At 37.4% G+C, this 17,948-nt stretch overlaps 1 protein-coding gene and 1 pseudogene across 1 annotated transcript in view; one reads left to right on the top strand and one right to left on the bottom strand.

Annotated features, from left to right (window-relative positions):
• The window catches only part of LOC109428047 (adipokinetic hormone/corazonin-related peptide receptor variant I), a 142,657-nt gene that overhangs the window by 10,433 nt on the left and 114,276 nt on the right, over positions 1 to 17,948 (bottom strand). The window contains exon 4 of the mRNA XM_062857179.1: positions 11,711 to 11,912. Coding sequence (XP_062713163.1) covers positions 11,711 to 11,912 — 202 coding nt within the window. The remainder of the gene's footprint in view (positions 1 to 11,710; positions 11,913 to 17,948) is intronic.
• On the top strand, positions 3,857 to 6,050 carry LOC134290083 (tigger transposable element-derived protein 2-like; annotated as a pseudogene).

The following is a 17,948-nucleotide window of genomic DNA, read 5'->3' as shown; positions in this document are numbered from 1 at the left end:
CACTTGCAAAATTTCCATCGACCACGCTTTTAACGATCATTTTAAATTTTCATAGTTGTGGCTTTCACAACCAGAGGCGCGCGCATCGTTTTTCTATGCGTTTGACGTTTTACACTAGCGCCTTCTGTTGACGATATTGCATAACACAGTGATTCGTGCAATTTTGGTGATGGTAGTGTGAACTGGGCGATGGATTTCCATGAAAATCGTTGAAGGTGTTACGTCTGTTTGTCTGTGGCAGAAGCCTATACCTACGCCATTTTGGAATCCAAGGTTTGTGAAGATAATTGATGATAACCTTTGTATTATCGCTACTTCCTTAAAGGTTTTTTTTGGGGAATTACGGGGACATTAGAGGAAATTTCAGAAGATTTTTAGCGAAATTTACGAGCGTTACAACAAGGTGTTTCGGGAGTGTTACAGAGGATTTCAGGGCATTAAAGGAACATTCAGACAGAGACGTTACAGGAGGCTGCAGGGCACTACAGGAAGCCTTGAACGTTCTTGTACTCCTTTTAAACTCCTGAAATTCCCTCGGACCTCCTATAAAGCACCTGAGACCTTCTTTAATTCACGAAAATGTCCATGAAGTCACATGTAATGCCTCTGTAACTCGCTGAAAATACTCCAGAACTTCCAAAATTACCCCCAAAAACCTTCTGAAACTTCCTCGATCCATCTGTTAATCTCCTAAGACCACTAGAAATCCCATAAAACACATCAATAACGCCACTCAAACCGGCTGAAAATCCTCCGGAAACCTCCTGAAATGCCTCCGAAGAGTGTTGTACATAACTTCCATTGTCGAATGAAGATGTGTGTGGTTTTGCTTCAACGAAAGCCACACGGATGGCTTGCTAACAATAAAAACCGTGATCGAAACGCGGCACCGCCTAACAATAGGGTAATTGTACGACACCGGTTAGGTAGTTCGAGACCGATCTGCTGCTGCGTCCGATGCAGACTCGAGCAGAAAAGCAGCTAAAATGGCACTGTTGGTAGGCTTACTCCATCTTTCCCTGTCATGAAGTGGTGGCGAAGTGGTGATCGCTCTGAAATTTTTTCTTGAACATAGGGGCATAGGCGTTACATAGCCTAGCTTGACTTACCTAAACGTTGTTTTTTTACTGTTTCAATGGAGACGCATGGTTTTTCAACTTCACTGTATCTTCGAACTGCAGGGTTCGTCACTTATGCACTGAAGTCTTTTCGCTGCACCGTCAAATAAGGATACAGTATTAGGAATCATTCATATAGACTCTTTTGAGCGAAAGGGGAGGAGGTTCTGGCCAGTCTATAATTCATGCAAATTGGAATATTTGTGTATGGACCAAAGTGTACGAGGGAGAAACGGGAGGGGTCTGATGTGACTGGTCTACGTGGTTTATTAGCCCGGGAGCGGTCACGTTGTGTAATGAGTACACGCACCATGAGCTCGTCTATGATACACAGTGCGCGGTGTCGCTGAGGGTGGCCAAAGACGCGACTGCTCAAGGGTTAACAGCCCCTTAGGAATCATGTACGGAATCGCAGTTCTGAGGAATAATACAGTCGAGTCTCCTCTTGGACTCTGCCACCCACTTTACGCCCACCGCATCACATACAAAAAAAGAAAAAAATTGGTTAGAAGACAGCCTGGGCCTTTACGCCACGTTGGGCGTAAAGTGGGTGGCAGCGTCTAATAGGAGACCCGGCTGTACTTTGGTATCAGGCTCACTTCGAGACGTAATAGTTACGAAGCGTAGCATTCGTTGTTACGTTACACGTGTAACACGGGTTTTTCCACAGCGGGGCGTAGCGCTAGAAAAAGTTCCTTTCTGGAAACTGTAGTTCTACTTTCAATAGAGATATAGAAAGAACTTTCCGACACAGAGAGGTTAAATAGTACGACTGGTATCTTCGGCTTCTCAACGTCAACTGACTGTTTGGCACATTCCTATAACTGGATTTCATTATCTACTTTGAACACTCTACTCCCATGTACCTACTCGGAGTAGGAAATGACTGATTAGCCATAATTTAGAAATTCCAGATTTTCAGACTTCGATCCATAATAGGAAAATGATCCATCGCCTCGATAACATACAGGGGATAGACAAAATGATCGGGACAGGCAAAATTTTCACTTTTCAAAAAATGTTCTACTAGCTGTAACTTTTCAAAAAGTGCATCAAATGTTCTCAAATTTTTACTGAAAATTATCCGATAGCCAACTTTGAGCCGTTATATCTCGGGATTCAATAAACCGATTGCAATGAAATTTTGACCATTCATGACTTATATAATGATCTCTGTAAAACATTTGACTTAACTTTAAATTGTTAACAACAGAAAAGTTATAGCCAAGGGTGCGACCATTCATTTGCAAAGATTTACATTCACTTGCTATTATCTCAATTCAGAAGCATGCTATCGAAAAACAATGTATGGATGAATTTTACCTTGTAGTTTTATCTGAAAGTTTGCCGAATAACATTGGGGTCGCAAACGTGTACCAAAGTCGTGAGCGACCCAAGTAACCACGGTGCTGAAGCCTTATTGCATGCAGATATACGGTGTATTTAGTGCAATCATTACTGTACATGCAAACTTAAAGTTGATTTAAAGTGGAAATGGGCAATTATGCGACTGCTTCAAGATTATACCAGCATAATCTTAAATTGATTCTATAATTGTCCACTTCCACTTTAAATCAACCTTAAGTTTGCATGTAAAGTAATGATTGCACTAAATACACCGTATATCTGCATGTAATAAGGCTTCAGCAGTGTGGTTATTTGGAGAGCTATGAATATGAAGGCAACTCTCCACGCGGTGAATGTAAATTACATTCACGCTGTGGAGAGTTGACTTCACAGCTCGCTCACAACTTTGGTATGCGTGTGCGACCCCAATGTTATTCGGCAAACTTTCAGATAAAACTACAAGGTAAAATTCATCCATACATTGTTTTTCGATAGCATGCTTCTGAATTGAGATAATAGCAAGTGAATGTAAATCTTTGCAAATGAATGGTCGCATCTCTGGTTATAGCAATTTTATTATATTCACGATTTTTTAGTAAATTCGTCAATTAATATGCATTTCATAACTTTTTCAATTTATTGGCGGCTATGTTGTTACTTTCCTTCAAAACGCATGTATGTTTAAGTCAATTAGGAAGAAATTAAATGAACTGTAATTTGCATCTTGAATTTTGAAACGACGTTGATGTTTTGGATAATTTGGTGTTTTATTTGAAAAATAATCTAATCGTTATAATTTTCTTCCGTGTTAAGAATATTAAGTAAAGTCAATGGTTTTTCATAGCTCAATATATAAGTCATAAATGGTCAAAATTTCATTTCATTCGGTTCATTGAATCCGGAGATATAACAGCTCAAAGTTGGCTATCGGATAATTTTACCTTTTTCAAGAATCTTTATTACTTAGTGAAGAATGGTCCGATCTTTTCCAAATTTGGACCACTGATACATAACTTACTGATGAACTTACAGTTACAATTTGAGAATATTTGATGCACTTTTCAAAAAGCTACAGCTAGTTGAAATTTTTTTGGAAAGTGAAAATTTTGCCTGTCCCGATCATCCCCTGTACTTCTTTTTTCTTCTTTTCTTTTACCAAGCTCTACGATATCACTGGAACTTAGACTGCCTCTCCTCAAGAAGTACAGTACTGGACAGAATAAACCCAAGTACAGTCGAAACCCGCTCGTTGAGCGACAACCTCGACCCAACCAACGAATCTGAATCGCTGGTTGGGTGAAGTGACAGGAGTAAAAAAATCCTGGAGGGGTGTTCGCATTCTTTGTTTTGGTCGCGTTCGAGTTGGAAGCAAAAAGTGAAATCGTGTTTATTTTTTAGTTTGTTTTATACATTTTTGTACATATTGGTACGTATTATTATTACAACCGAGATTACAACATATGCGATAATTATCTACTCCTATTTTCAGTCGGTGAAAATGGAGATGGTTGGACAGGCTTCCGGATCAAAACGGAAACACACAACGCTTTCACTGGTCGACAAACTGAAGATCGCCGAAGAAGCGGAAGCTGGAGTAACGTCCCGTAAGCAGATCGCTAAAAAATGGGGAGTTGGGGAATCCTCGGTGGGCAGATTTCTTCAGAATAAGGCGGCGATACAACTGGCAGTAGAGAAGCATAGAGAACACGGGCTAAAGCATCGGAAAACGCTAAAGGAGCAGCATTATCCGCTGATGGAGGAAGCACTTTTTATTTGGATATTGCAGCAGCGGGAAGCCAACATCATTGTTCCGGCGGATATTTTGCGGGCCAAAGGAGAGTCTCTATTCAAAGAGTTCCAAAAGCATGGATGCTACTGTGATCAATCATTTCTTGCTTCAAAAGGTTGGGTTCAACGGTTCAAAGAACGCCACGGTCTGCGAATGGTGATAACTGCGGGGGAAAAAGCTTCTGCTGACCTTGATGCTTATGCCAAGTTCAAGCCAGTATTAATGCAAAAAATACTCGACATGGGTATCAGCGGATCACAACTGTTCAATGCAGACGAGTCGGCAATTTTTGTTAAGCTGATTGCATCTAAAACAGTGGTGTTGTGGGATGAGAAAGCTGCTTCGGGGCGGAAGCTTAACAAAACACGGTATACCTTTATACCATGTTCTAACTATGATGGCTCTCTTAAACTAAAACTGATGTTTATTGGGACATCGGAAAACCCACGAGATCTCCCCCGCGGAGCCGACAAAGGTTTACCGGTTTCGTACTATTTCTCAAAAAAAAGCGTGTATGACACGCGTTCTGTTTCGGAAGTGGTTCGAAGATGAATTTGTGCCAATTGTGCGAAAATTTTGTAGGGAGAGGAATATGGAGCCGAAGGCTCTACTGGTGCTTGACAACTGTTCGGCGCACCATGACGGTTGCGAATTAATGAGCGACGATGGTCTTATTCAAGTACTTTTTCTTCCACCCAACGTTACCAGTGAATGCCAACCAATGGACCAGGGAGTAATAAGTGCAATAAAGAGACGCTATAAGCGAAAACTCATGCTGAAACTGGTTCTTGAAGACGAACACTTGTCCTTCGACCAACGGTTGAAAAACATTTCATTGAAAATGAGTATCGATTGGTTGGCTTCTTCTTGGGACGAAATCAGTTGTTCTACCATCAGAAATTCATGGAACAAGCTGATTGACGAGTTTCCAGGATTTGATTTCGCTGATGATCCAGATTTTACACCAGGTGTGTGTAAAGACGATCCCAATGACATAAAAGCACTCGTCGCAGCAGCCGATAAGCTGGTTGGAACGCATACCGATGAAGATGATGTGAATCGCTGGCTCAACGACGAAGTGGTGGATTCTGATGGCAACTTGTTAAGCGGAACCAGCCAGGTATACACCGATGAAGAAATCATCGTGGGAGTGCTTCAAGGTTTCGGAAATGCAGCGTATGAAGCAGAGTGGCTGGATGATACCGACGAAAATGTTTCTGGTGGTTCATTGACTTTTGAGGCTCCAGCAACAGGGGAACCTCCAGTCAAGCCAGATTTTCGCTCTGCGCTACAGTCGCTTGACAACGTCATCGAATATGTCGAGGATGATGTTTCAGAAGTGACACGACTCAAATCATTGCGCAGCAAACTGATCGAAAACGAATGGAAGAGACAAAATGTTTGATTTTTTGAACATTTTACGAACTATCACTGCATTTTTTTTAATGTAATTTGCTTTTATTGAAAATAAATATGAAATGAAAATGTTTTCCGGTAATCGACAAAGACTTTGAACTCAAAAATCATTGACTTACCCCTCGGAGGAATTGAAGATTGGTTGTCATTTTCAGTTTGACGTTTGATTTTGACATCCAGGTGCTTTTTAGTTGGCTGATCACCCAACTAACGGAGGCCCAACTAAAAAGTCACCCAACTATTAAACCCCCAACCAGCGAGTCATGACTGTAACACAGAAAACATCTTGAGGAATAATAATCAAAAAAGTTGTCATATAATTGTATTATAAACGAATCGGAAAACATCCAGTGTTATAGCCAAGCATTTTTTTTTTTCAAGTTGATCGATAACAAACAGTCAAAAAATATCTGCGATTTTATCATGCCCGCAATACTATTATCGCACAATTATACAACTTAACTAGCTGACTCCGGCAAACTTTGTCTTGCATACTGCGTTTTTTGACGTTTCAAGTGTTTAGCGAAGTCCAAGTCCCCGTTCAAAATGTATGAAGAATGGATTTTCAAAAACTCTCAATTTGTCCATGTTTTATGGCACATAAACCTTCCTTGGGTGAAAACTAACAGAACAAAACTAAGATGACCCAAATCGGACCCTCGGTTCGCAAGTTATGCGCGGTCCCACGTATGCCACTACATTTTTATATATACCCGACTAGATGGACATTACAAAATTATAACAAGCTGTGTTATTTTGTTACAATAAATTTTTATAACAAGGGTTGTTATAAAACATGTACCGTTAGTAGTTAAAATAACAAAAATTCTAACAAATTTCCCACTGAAAATAACAAAAATGTAATAACTTGTGTTATGATCATAACACAAATATTACAAAGCTTGTTCCATGAAATATGATAGAATTTAACAAAATTGTAGCAAATTGTGTTATAATTCCTTTGACACCTATTAGGGTAAAAACTAATTTTTTTACTCATTTTTTGGGTAAATATTTTTAAGTGTGTCATTCTATTTTTAGAAAAAGGAAGTAACATAAAAAAATAGTTTCAAGAACGTTATAAAATTTTCGGATCCGAACGGGATTTGAACCAAGACGCCTTCTATCGGTAGAAATCTGGCGCCTCTACCAATGAGGCCATCACGGCTCTTGGAGAGGGTGGTAATAGAAGCTTTACTGGTTCTACATATTGCCAGTTTCGTCATTCAAATCCTTGTATGTCAGACGTACACGCGAGCGGTAGTATGACGTCACACTGGGCTCGTTGACACATAAAAGACTTGATTTGTCGTGAGAGATTTTGTTTTAATCGATCATAATTATATCATATGCAGATATGATAACAACTTTAGATATAATTTAGTTATGTTCAAAATTTTATTTTATTTTAAGCAGTGAAATTAAATCCATCACATTAGCGGTCATCCATTAAGTATATTGTCACGTTTGGAGGAGGTAGGGAGGGTTGAAAACTTACAATTTTAGCGTTGCGTACTTAATCCTTCAGGATGCGCGCCGGTGGAAAAAGTACAACACCAGAAAACCTCGCTCGTCGTATACGGCGCGAGCACGGTGCAGTTTCAGGATCAAACTGGCGCGAGTCCTGAAAGGTTAATGGATGCTCCCTACACGGAGAAATCAAACTACCTAATTTTTGGGTCGATTTTACTCAAAGCTGAGTATATCGAATAAACTAGTTACCCAAAATTAGGTTGTTTTCCCTCTTTCCCTCACCGATGTTGTCAAAAACAAACAGAGATGCATCTACCCAACGGGGGTCCTTGAGCCCAATAAGCCAATTTTGGGTAAATGCAGGTTTACTCAAATTTGGGTTGAATGAGGGGGGGGGGGGTTGGAGTCTTGGGTTGAATTTACCTACTCTTAAGTAAATGTTTTTGCTGGAGGTGAAGGCAATTTACCTAGTGAGAGTTTAATCGATTTACTCAAATTTGGCTTATTGGGCCGAACTATGGGATTGCGTCAAAAGAACTCAATTTTGGGTAGTTTGGCGGCTCCGTGTAAGGTCGAAGTAAAATAGGCAGAATAAACAAATTCCATGATTATTTGGTACAAAGCCAATTGGTTTCCTTACCATTTTTTCCCTAATATGAATGGTTTCCGAGTTACAGTTTTTTAAGAACATTCATGTCAAAACATGAATACTTCTCAAAAGTTACTCTAGAAACCAAACGATCTTTTCTCACGCCTCAACACTTATACAATTGTTATGCTGAATACGTTAGCTAAGTTTCGCCCGAAACTGAGATATTAAAGTTTTGTCGTATACCGATTTCGCGCAGATTCGCTATATAGTGGTTTCACTTTTACACGACTTTCTCTACGCGGCTTTCCCACAGTTTTGAAGTTACGCGTAGTTCATTAGAGAAGATATTTCTTTCCTGTTAGCCTTTTTTCCGCCGGTCCTTTAATTTCTACTAAAGAACGCTCTTTTCTTATTATTATTATTATTATTATTATCTTTATTCACGAGATTTTCAGCCCTGGGCTGGTTCATCTCGGCGCACGCTCTTTTCTCTCGAGTGGTCAATATTACAAAAATTATCAAACTTGTTTGCGTCAATACAAAAAATCAAGCAAATTTAGAAATTATTTTGTTACAAAAATCATAGCAAATATTATTATAAATCTGTTACGAATTTATGTTATAGGTAATTATTTTAATACGCATAATATAACAAATTTTGTTACATACCTGTTTGAATAAATAATACAAGTTTTGTTTTAGTTTTGTTTCTTCAATAATAACAAATTTTGTTACAATTTTGTTATGGTCATTGAAATATGAGAATCCTTACAACAAAATTATATCAAATTATGTTATTTCTAACAACGGTTGTTATAATTTTGTTAGTATCTTGTTAGGTGCTTCTGGTCGGGTATAGATAGATTAGAGCTGTAAACACATCCAGTTAATCTAAATTCGTATATATTCAATGTTTACATATCACTACGTAGCACCATTCCGCTTCTCAAAATTTAATTTTACTTTTGAATATTTCAGGGTCTGCATAACTTAAAATACGACGTATAGTTCTGATCCAACACATTATGGGAAATCATCAAGATATGAATAAAACTATTTTTTTAAGATTACCAAATCGATAAAATGAGTCAGAATGTTCATCACTTCACTTCAATGGAAAACAAGATGCTTGGTTCTCGAAGTTAAATTGCACTGCGGAAGTCTACCTTACCTGATGTCATGCAACTAAATAAGTTTCAACCGGAAGACACTAATTTGCCCTTTTAATATACAATATTTTGACTAAATATTGTTTAGTCAAATTTCACTTCAGTCGGCAAAAATGAGACGAATATCAAAAACAAGTTTGACGTTTGGATGTTTTTTTTTGTCGCATAACATAAGTTGTTATTTAGTTATATTGGCGTTTGAATGATTGCCACAATATGGTATTACAACCTATTTGAGAATATGTCCTAAATATGTTTTCTAGGCGTATTTTAAAAGTTATCATCAATTTTTCTTTCGGGGTGGTTCGCAAAGTAGTTTAGAGTACAGTACCGGCTCAAATTATGAATAATTGAATAATTATGTAAGTACAATAAAGAACATTTACTTTGCTGTGAAATTCTAGTGCAGGGCCATTCTAAAAAATAAATGTTTTTGGTTTACCATGCAATCGAATTTCTTTGGAGCCGTAATTAACATTATCTGTATTAATCGGTTGCAGTTATGAATGATTTTAAAGTTGTTCGTAAAACTCTTTAACGGTACTGTGAGCTTCTTGAAAAGTCGTCTGCCATGTTGTTGCTTTGCGTTGATTAAAAAATACCCCAAAAATTTAAGAATTTGGTCAATTTTTATTTCATTTTCAACTCAACTCTGAAGCGCGTTTGTTATTGTACAATCAAATGTTTCACCATAAATCTTAAACCGCAGGTGCAATAGATCATTACTATGCATGACTGTTTTCATAATTTGTCATTCAAAGTAGAATAATTTCCAATTATGGAATTCTGCAATCGGTTGTTGGTACATATTTAGATTGAAGAAACTCTTCGCATCATTATTATTTTTTTTTATTAAATATGTTTCAGCTGTCATTTTCCATGACAGTTGGGGATGTCTCTTTATGTTTGTTATATTTATGTTTTTTCCAAGTGATTTCTTCTTCAAATAGCTTGATTTAAAATTTTGCTATTAATATGTTATATAACTGGTTTCTGCAAGTTATATATTAAAAAACTGCTTATTTTCGACCACATGGATGTTCTTGTATGAAACGCGTATTTTTAACTGTTTTTCAATTGATAAATACCCGCATTAGTCTATAACATTTGAACGAACTGAAAATATCAGTACCATAAGAGTATTACAATATATGTAATACAACTTGAAAGATGTTTTAGAAGCCGCCATTTTTTGCGCTGTTTTGATTATTCAAGTGTCTCAAATAAAGTTTATATTACAGGAAAAATGCAGAAGGTTATGTATTAAAAGTGGAATATAAACTGTTTTATAACTAGTTGTGTTACTTGGGAAGTGTGCATTTGTTATTTTTCATACAAAATGCTCAAATTTAAAGGAGTGATTAATCTCAAATTTTAGCTGATTATTAATATTAATATTAATCAGGGAAAAGAGAAAACATTTCTGGGGAAAACTTCCATTTCGATAAAAATAGCTAAATTGAGGTTTTTCAATTATTTTGTAAACGAAACGTTTTAAACAAACGGTTAGTTCAGAAAACTTGTGTGACTTTGAAGAAAAACATATTGCGTGTTTCGCCGTAGATTATCGCGCAAAAATTATAAAATCGCTCATAGATCGTCGTCAGTATACCATATCTTCAAAGAATAAGAATATCAAGAATGCCCACTCCACTGATGCTCGGGGGGACACTACCGAAGCGCTATCTGCGGATGAAAGTTCAACCTTCATGCGGTAGTGTGTGTTACTCATTGTATGCGGATACCAAAACATACGCACACCACCTTCTCTTATGACAAATCACGAGCACTGTTACTTTTCTATGTTTTTGTTAACATCCAGGGTGTTAGGTTCCTGAGTGCAAACTTTTTAGAGGGTGATAGAGGACCATAAATGGAGAAAAAAAATGTTCTACGCATATGGTCAAATCTCAACCGTTACGTAGTTATTGAACTTCCCATGTTTATGACTCTTATTGCCTTAACTGGCAATAACTTGAAAATGGTCAAACTTATCGAAGTTTTTTACCCTTATTCGAAAGATTACTGAATTTTCTAACAAATAGCATCTTTGAATCGATTGGTTTAGTTAAATAACTAAGTTTTCTAGAGAAAAATAGCTAAAAATAGTGTAGTTTTATTGGTTTTTGTCAATTATCTTTGAAACATGTGTAATAAATTAAAATTCTTTCTTTGGCAAAGTTGTGGCCCCTGTTACACTCTACAATTCGTTCTTTGACACCAAACTTCTATCTCTGATCGTTTTGTTGCTATTAAGATATTCCCAGTTAAGGCAATAAGAGTCATAAACATGGGAAGTTCAATAACTACGTAACGGTTGAGATTTGACCATATGCGCAGAACAATTTTTTTCTCCATTTATGGTCCTCTATCACCCTTTAAAAAGTTTGCACTCAGGAACCTAACACCCTGGATGTTAACAATAGACTATAAGGAGAAACTGTTGAAAATTTGGTTGATTTTGTTGAAGTAGGAAAAAAGTTACGTTAGTTTGAAAATGGCACAATAATTATCGACTCACCCTTTATTCTTGATGTTATGTAGCGCAAAATAGAACAAGCACCTTAACTATCCGTTAAAATAATTTAGCGGTGGTGCATCATTGTGCATTTTAACTGATTCCGTTTTAATCACGGAATAGCAGCCAGATATATGCAATCAGTAGGAGCACTTTGAACACAAAAAAGTTGGGTTGTACTTCAGTTTCAGAAAAACTTTTAATTGAAAAGTTCATTTCTAGTCTAACCAGTGCAGTGAAAGCAAACAGTTGAAAAAAATCCCACCGTACCTAGCTACACAAACTTACCTTTCTCCCGCGATCGGTTGGAGATTTCGCACAGGATTACGGTGTAGGCCGCACTGATGACCATCAGCGGCATGAAGTACATCGCTACCACGCAGAACAGATTGTAGGCCGTCTCCATGGCGGGCGTTGTGAAAAACCCGAACGTCACACACTGGGTGAAGTCCGGCACGTTCGGGTGGTGCTGCACCCGGAAGATGATGCTCTGAAAGGGAGACGAGGAATACAAAACGTGTTTGATTAGTAGGGATTGCGATAATTGGTGAAGTTTCAGGATTAAAAAAGTAAAGTTTTCTCGGGAATTGATAAGAGCATAAAAATCCCCTTTTGGCTTGAGGAACTTTTGAAGGGCTCCACCAACCTAGCACAGACATACGATTGTAGCATATTTTCCCAAGTGAACCCCAAAGCCAACAGCACAACGTAGTCACAAATCAAACTAATTACCAATTCTCAACAAGCCCGTTCAGGATAGTCGTAAAACCTACACTTCAGATATCTCCTGGATGATTTTAACATACAGTTTGACAGTGAGATTTTTACTCAGTGATGGGCGCCTAGGATAGATTTTTAATCCGAACAGCAATTCTCGAAAGGAAATAATTTTTAATACAGCAATAACTTGTTCTTCTAAAGGTCCTTCCAACCCACTTCCACAAAGATTAAAAGAAAGAGGTTTTGATAATAAAGAAAACTGATGAATCTGCATTCAGTATCATAATGACTGGTTACCTCCTGTTTTTAGGCTACGTATTCTTCATTTAACATACTATAGCGATCATTTTTCCGACGTTTTCACTCTCGATTGGTGTCTTCTTCAGGAGTTATTTACATCGTTTTATAAACTATGATTGTCTAATTTAATATTGTTTTGAATAATATCTTGATAGCTAGTTAGCTACTAAGTTATTTCACTCCATTGCGGTCGCGATTACTTACGAACTCACCGACCTCTACCTGGTTCCCTGCAGAATATATCTAGCGAAACATTTGAAAAGGGTCTATCTGCTTTTTGTAAACAATCATGTTTCTGTCTCTGTAGGGCCCATCTGTATCCACCCACGCACATCAATACTCTTAACAGATAGCATGAAGAACACTCTTGTGTCCAGCTCGCTAAAGTGTATCGTATTTCATTTGCGCTCAAAAACTTCGAAAGCTTATCGGCCTACCTCTTTTAACGTCCATGCTTCTCGACTGCAGTGGGCCACCGTAAGAATCAAAGATTTATACTGAGTGATTTTCGCTTGCGTTTGAAAGTTACGCAACCTAAACTGGTACGTAATCTGGAAACAGTCCAATTCGCATCTGCAATACGCATTTTCACTTCATGGGAAACGTAGTTACAAGCATTCCAAGAAACACATTATCTTCACCAAAACAACACCTGATCCACCCTGTAACTCGGAGGCTCAGGGATAGGGATCTTAGGGTCGTTTATCGTGACTTGGCTCTCACATCTCTCATAGAGGACGAACATACCAGCAGGACCAGTACTATAGACTACACTTACTCACCAGTGTTTCACAAATAGAAAATTACATACAGAAAGTACAAAAAGCATACAACATGAATACAAAGTTGGTGAATTCCCGAAAGACGAGGCTTGGTGGCTCCTTTCGAGCCCGACAAAGCGGAAGAGTGATGGAAACATATTAACCCAGGGCTATGCTCTCAAAATAAGCTACCACTGTGGCTCCTATCTACAATCTTACATTTTATTCAAACGACGTCACTTTTAGGGGGTTTGTACTTGCGGTTTTGTTATCGTTCGGGAACGTCTGGCGGTCTTTCACTGTCGTTGGTGGACCACGAAGGTGGCAAAGAGGACGGTCACCGATGTTGATTCTGGCTGGTTTTGTCGGTGTCTGTCGCCGCTATTGCCATCGGGGCGGGGAAAAAAATCGGTCTGCTGGGAAAAAGCTCGAAGGCAAAGAAAAAGGCCCATTCCTTGGACCTAACCACAAATTAGACCCCTCTGACGTCACATTTCTTACGACCTGACACTTTTCACTAAATTTCAATATTTGTTACCTTTTTCTTGTTGTTTTTACGTTTTTGTTGTTGTCTACTAGCTGATCTTCAATTGTTTTGCGTGTGATCTGACAATGGATCTAACAGTTTTACATTTAGTTATAGGATAAGTTTCTAACTCATACTAACAATTTACATACTTTTCGCATGATTTATCCGTTACTAACACATTTTTAAACATACTAACAATAACACAGATAGTAGGTCGAACTAACAAACGTTTATAACTTTATCCTATTATAAAAAGAGAAAAAAACACTAAATTAAAACATCTACACCACACGAGGTTTATCAAATCTAACCTCCACATTGGACGAAAACACTACACACGCGCGCACTACAAATTCTTTCAAGAATCACCAGCAAAAAGAGAGCTGCATTGTGGAATGCCAGCGTATTTATAGGAAATCAAAGATTGACATACTAATGCAAATCTGATTTCCGTGTCTTAAAAATCGGAATCTTCCTGTACTCTGCTACTTATGCGCCACCTGTGAGTTGGAGCCTTACAAACGAACCGGTTCAAACTGCTCGAATATGAGCTGTCACTCGAGCATGACAGATGGCCGTGAGAGTGGAGAGGCACTTTCTCATGCTTCAAGTCCCTGCATGAGTGCCGCTCACTCCATTTGTTTTAGTGGCAAATTTGGGATAAGGGCGTGTTAGGTTCGGGAAAAGGATATTTTGGTCTTGCGGTGGAGCCGACAAGTTAAATTTGGAACCGACGGTTACAACCCCTACATCAACACTTACACCACAAAACCTCAGCTTCCTCTACTGCTCAACAAACAGTGCCGAATAGATCAATAACGTTAGCAAATCCTAGGGGCATCCCATGTAACAATCTGAAGCTGTACAAACAGTTTTCCAAATATTTCAGAGCAGCCTTCATTTGAACACATAATGGGCATTGCAGGTTGAATCCTTTTTTCAGCTCCTAAATATGTAGTTTTCCTAATCCTTGACATGCTCAATGAGTCTCTGAAGATATTTCGGATGAAATTCCAAAAGGAATTCTTGGAAAACTTTCAAAACGGATTTCTGAAGGATTTTCTATAGAAAATTCTAATCAAATTCCTTCAGAAATCTCTGGAAGAATTTTCGCAGGAATCTAAGGTAAATTATTCAGGAAATCAAAAAAGGATTATCCTAGAGGAATGCTTGGTGAAACACTATGGGAAACCCCTGCTGGAATTCTCAAAAGAATCTCTTGATATTTTAAGAAGACTTCCTGCAGAAATCCCTTGATGAAATTTCTCTGCAAATATCCCTAGAAAAAAATATTGAGACATTTCTAAAAGAATACCGAAAGTCGTAGGAAATATTACTGAGAAGGATTCTCAATAAATTCCTGATAGATATCGTGCAGAAACTCCAAGAGGTACCTTGGAGGAAATCTTGGTGAAATTTCTGAGAAAATACTTAGTCTGGGAGGAACCCTTGCATGAATATCTGATGGAATCCCTCGAATATCTTAAAGAAACCACGCAGGAATTTCTGAAAAAAGGAGAAATTTCTGATAAATCCTTGGAAGTTCTTATGTATGCATTTCTGGGTCAATTTTTCAAGGGATCCTAAAAAGATTTCCTAAAATATTCCCTGAAAATTTTTCTAATGGATCCGCAAAACAATTTCGAAAGATCTCATGGTTTCTAAACGATTCTTTGAAGAAACTTCTAAAGGCATATCTGGAAGATTGTACGAAAGATTCGTGTGAGAAATTTATGAAGGAGGATTTCAGTTCTGATTTCTAATTAGTCATCATTGCAGATTTTTTGTCGTATTCCGTCGTGGAAGATTTTTCGAAACATTTTGCGGAAGGATTTCTGGAAGAACTTGGGTAGAAATGTCTGAGAAAGTCCATGCAGGTTACTAATCCTCAAAGAAATTTTGGAGGAAATCGTAGGAGTTTTACTAAAGGGATTCTTGGAAAATTTTCAATTCTTATCTCTAGATGAGTTTCTGAAAGAAACTTTGGAAAAAATCTTTAGAATTTTAGAAGAATTCCCGAAAGAATTATTTTTGTTTATGAAATCGCTGACGAAATATCTGAACCTGAAGAAATCTGTGGAAGATTTGATTAACGAGAACCCTTGAAGGCCTTAATGAAAAACAAAAAAATAAAAAATAAATCAACGAATGAATCTTTGAGGAAATCCATGGAAGGATTCTTAAAGGATCCATTGAGGAATGTCTGATGTTGTTCATGAACTCTTGAAAAACTTATTTAAAGAACCCCTAGAGAACATTTTTTAAAAATTTATGGAATACCCAATAGAATAATTGGAGGAATTTTTGAAGGAATCTTAAAGCCAACATCTGAAGAAAGCTCTGGAAAACTTTCTGAAAGCCTCTTAGAAGAAAATTCTCTATTCTATATTCAAAACAGTTTCACTTGAAATATCCAAGGAATCAGAAATTCGTCTAGAGAAATTGCGAAATTTCACAACATTTTTGGAGGTATCCCTGGAAGAATTTCTGGAAAATTCGTGGAGGAGTTCCTGAAGCGATCCGTACAAGATTTTCTAAACGAGTTCTTTGAGATATTTCTGGAGGAATACCCTGTTGAATGTCTGAAGGAATCCATGGAAGAATTTTCAAAGCAATCCCTGCAGAAAGTTTTTGAATAAATCATTAGATGATTTGTGCAGGAATTCTTGTGTATATTTCTGAAGAATTCACGGAGAATAATAAATAGTAAATACAAACAAACTTCGGTTTGATTTAACCGGATATTCGGTTTAAATTTGGCCCAAACAAAATATTTGTTTGATTTAACTACCCATGGTAGTTGTTTTTAACTAATATTTTGGGTTGTTTTACGGGGATTTTTTTTTATTAGATTCTACCAATATCCAGTTGAAATTACTAGTACGTCGGTTGTTTAGTTTCAACAGCCATAAAACAAACGCCTCGGCAGTAACTTCAACAAACAATAGCAGGTTGTTTAAACGAATTTTGGTTTGTTTTTGATCGCTATCAAACTGGGTTGCCGTTTAAAATAATGCTGTTTCTTGAAAGTAAATGACTAAAAAAAGAATAAGAAAGTATCGAAAAAATACTTTTGTTTTAAATTTTCAGCTTAATTTATATTGTTAACAAACATGTTCCAAAATCAGCCGGGTATAGGGAAGCTCAGTAGCTATATCTCTCGTATTTGTTTCCGATGCCGTGCTTAGACCACCGCACTGTTCCGTGACTTCAGTGTATGGGAGAAATCGTTAATCTTTGTAGATTAGGGCATCTTTGCACTACTAATGATGTTGCTCCTAGATTATCCCGGTGGTTCTGGTGCTGATTTTCCAGGATAAATATCCGATATCATAACGTTGATATGCACAACGGAAGGGCCTGTTTCTGGGAAATCCTGACGGTCGCAGATTTGGCAAAAGCAAAGCCATGCTCGCCAACAGTTGCATCAGCCATTGTAATCTGGTGTACGAAATATTTAAAAACATACATTCAGATAAAAAAAAATCATGTTTAAATCGTTTCACTTACCTGAGAAAAAGCATTGATCATTATGCACAATTCCAAATTCTAAAATAGTATTCACTGAATGCATTTTTTTTTTTTAAGAAATCTGAATTACCATTGTAATAACAATGCCTTTGTCTTTACGGACAACAAGAACTTTGCTGTGACGGTGAGGCGGGAAAATGGATAATAATACAACCCAATCAATTGATTTGTTTCAAACTAAAATGGCAGTAGATTTTTCGCCAAGCAAAATGTCAGTTTGATTTAACCGCCAAGCCGGTTGCATCTAACCAAGACTACAGTTTGTTTACCTGCAGCGGAACAACCTATATTTTAGTAAATTCAAACACCTTGTTATAGTTGAAAACAACAAATCATTGGTATGAAACTACAAATATTGTTCAAAACTCGGGTGGTAGAAACAGCTAATTAGTCTGATTGTTTCAAACCAAAACCAATGGTTTGGAACAAACATTGGAACAAACGAACTGTTTGTTGAAACTACTATTTCATTAGTTTGGAAATCAACAAACGTGTTTGTAGTTTCAAACTGGATTGATTTTTCTCCGTGAAGTCTTTGACAAAAATTTTGGAGGAATTAACTAAGGAATTCCGAAAATCCCATGGAAGAATTTCGGGAAGAAATCTTTGAAGCATTCTCTAAAAGAGTCCTTAAAGAATGGGCTTGCCAAAAAATCAATGTTTGAAAAAAAAACAAGGTGATCAA

The sequence above is a fragment of the Aedes albopictus genome, chromosome 3 (assembly GCF_035046485.1).
Source record: "Aedes albopictus strain Foshan chromosome 3, AalbF5, whole genome shotgun sequence".
Classification (NCBI taxonomy): Eukaryota; Metazoa; Arthropoda; class Insecta; order Diptera; family Culicidae; genus Aedes; species Aedes albopictus.
The sequence above is the reverse complement of the archived record's forward strand: the minus strand, read 5'-3'. Positions and strand labels throughout refer to the sequence as shown.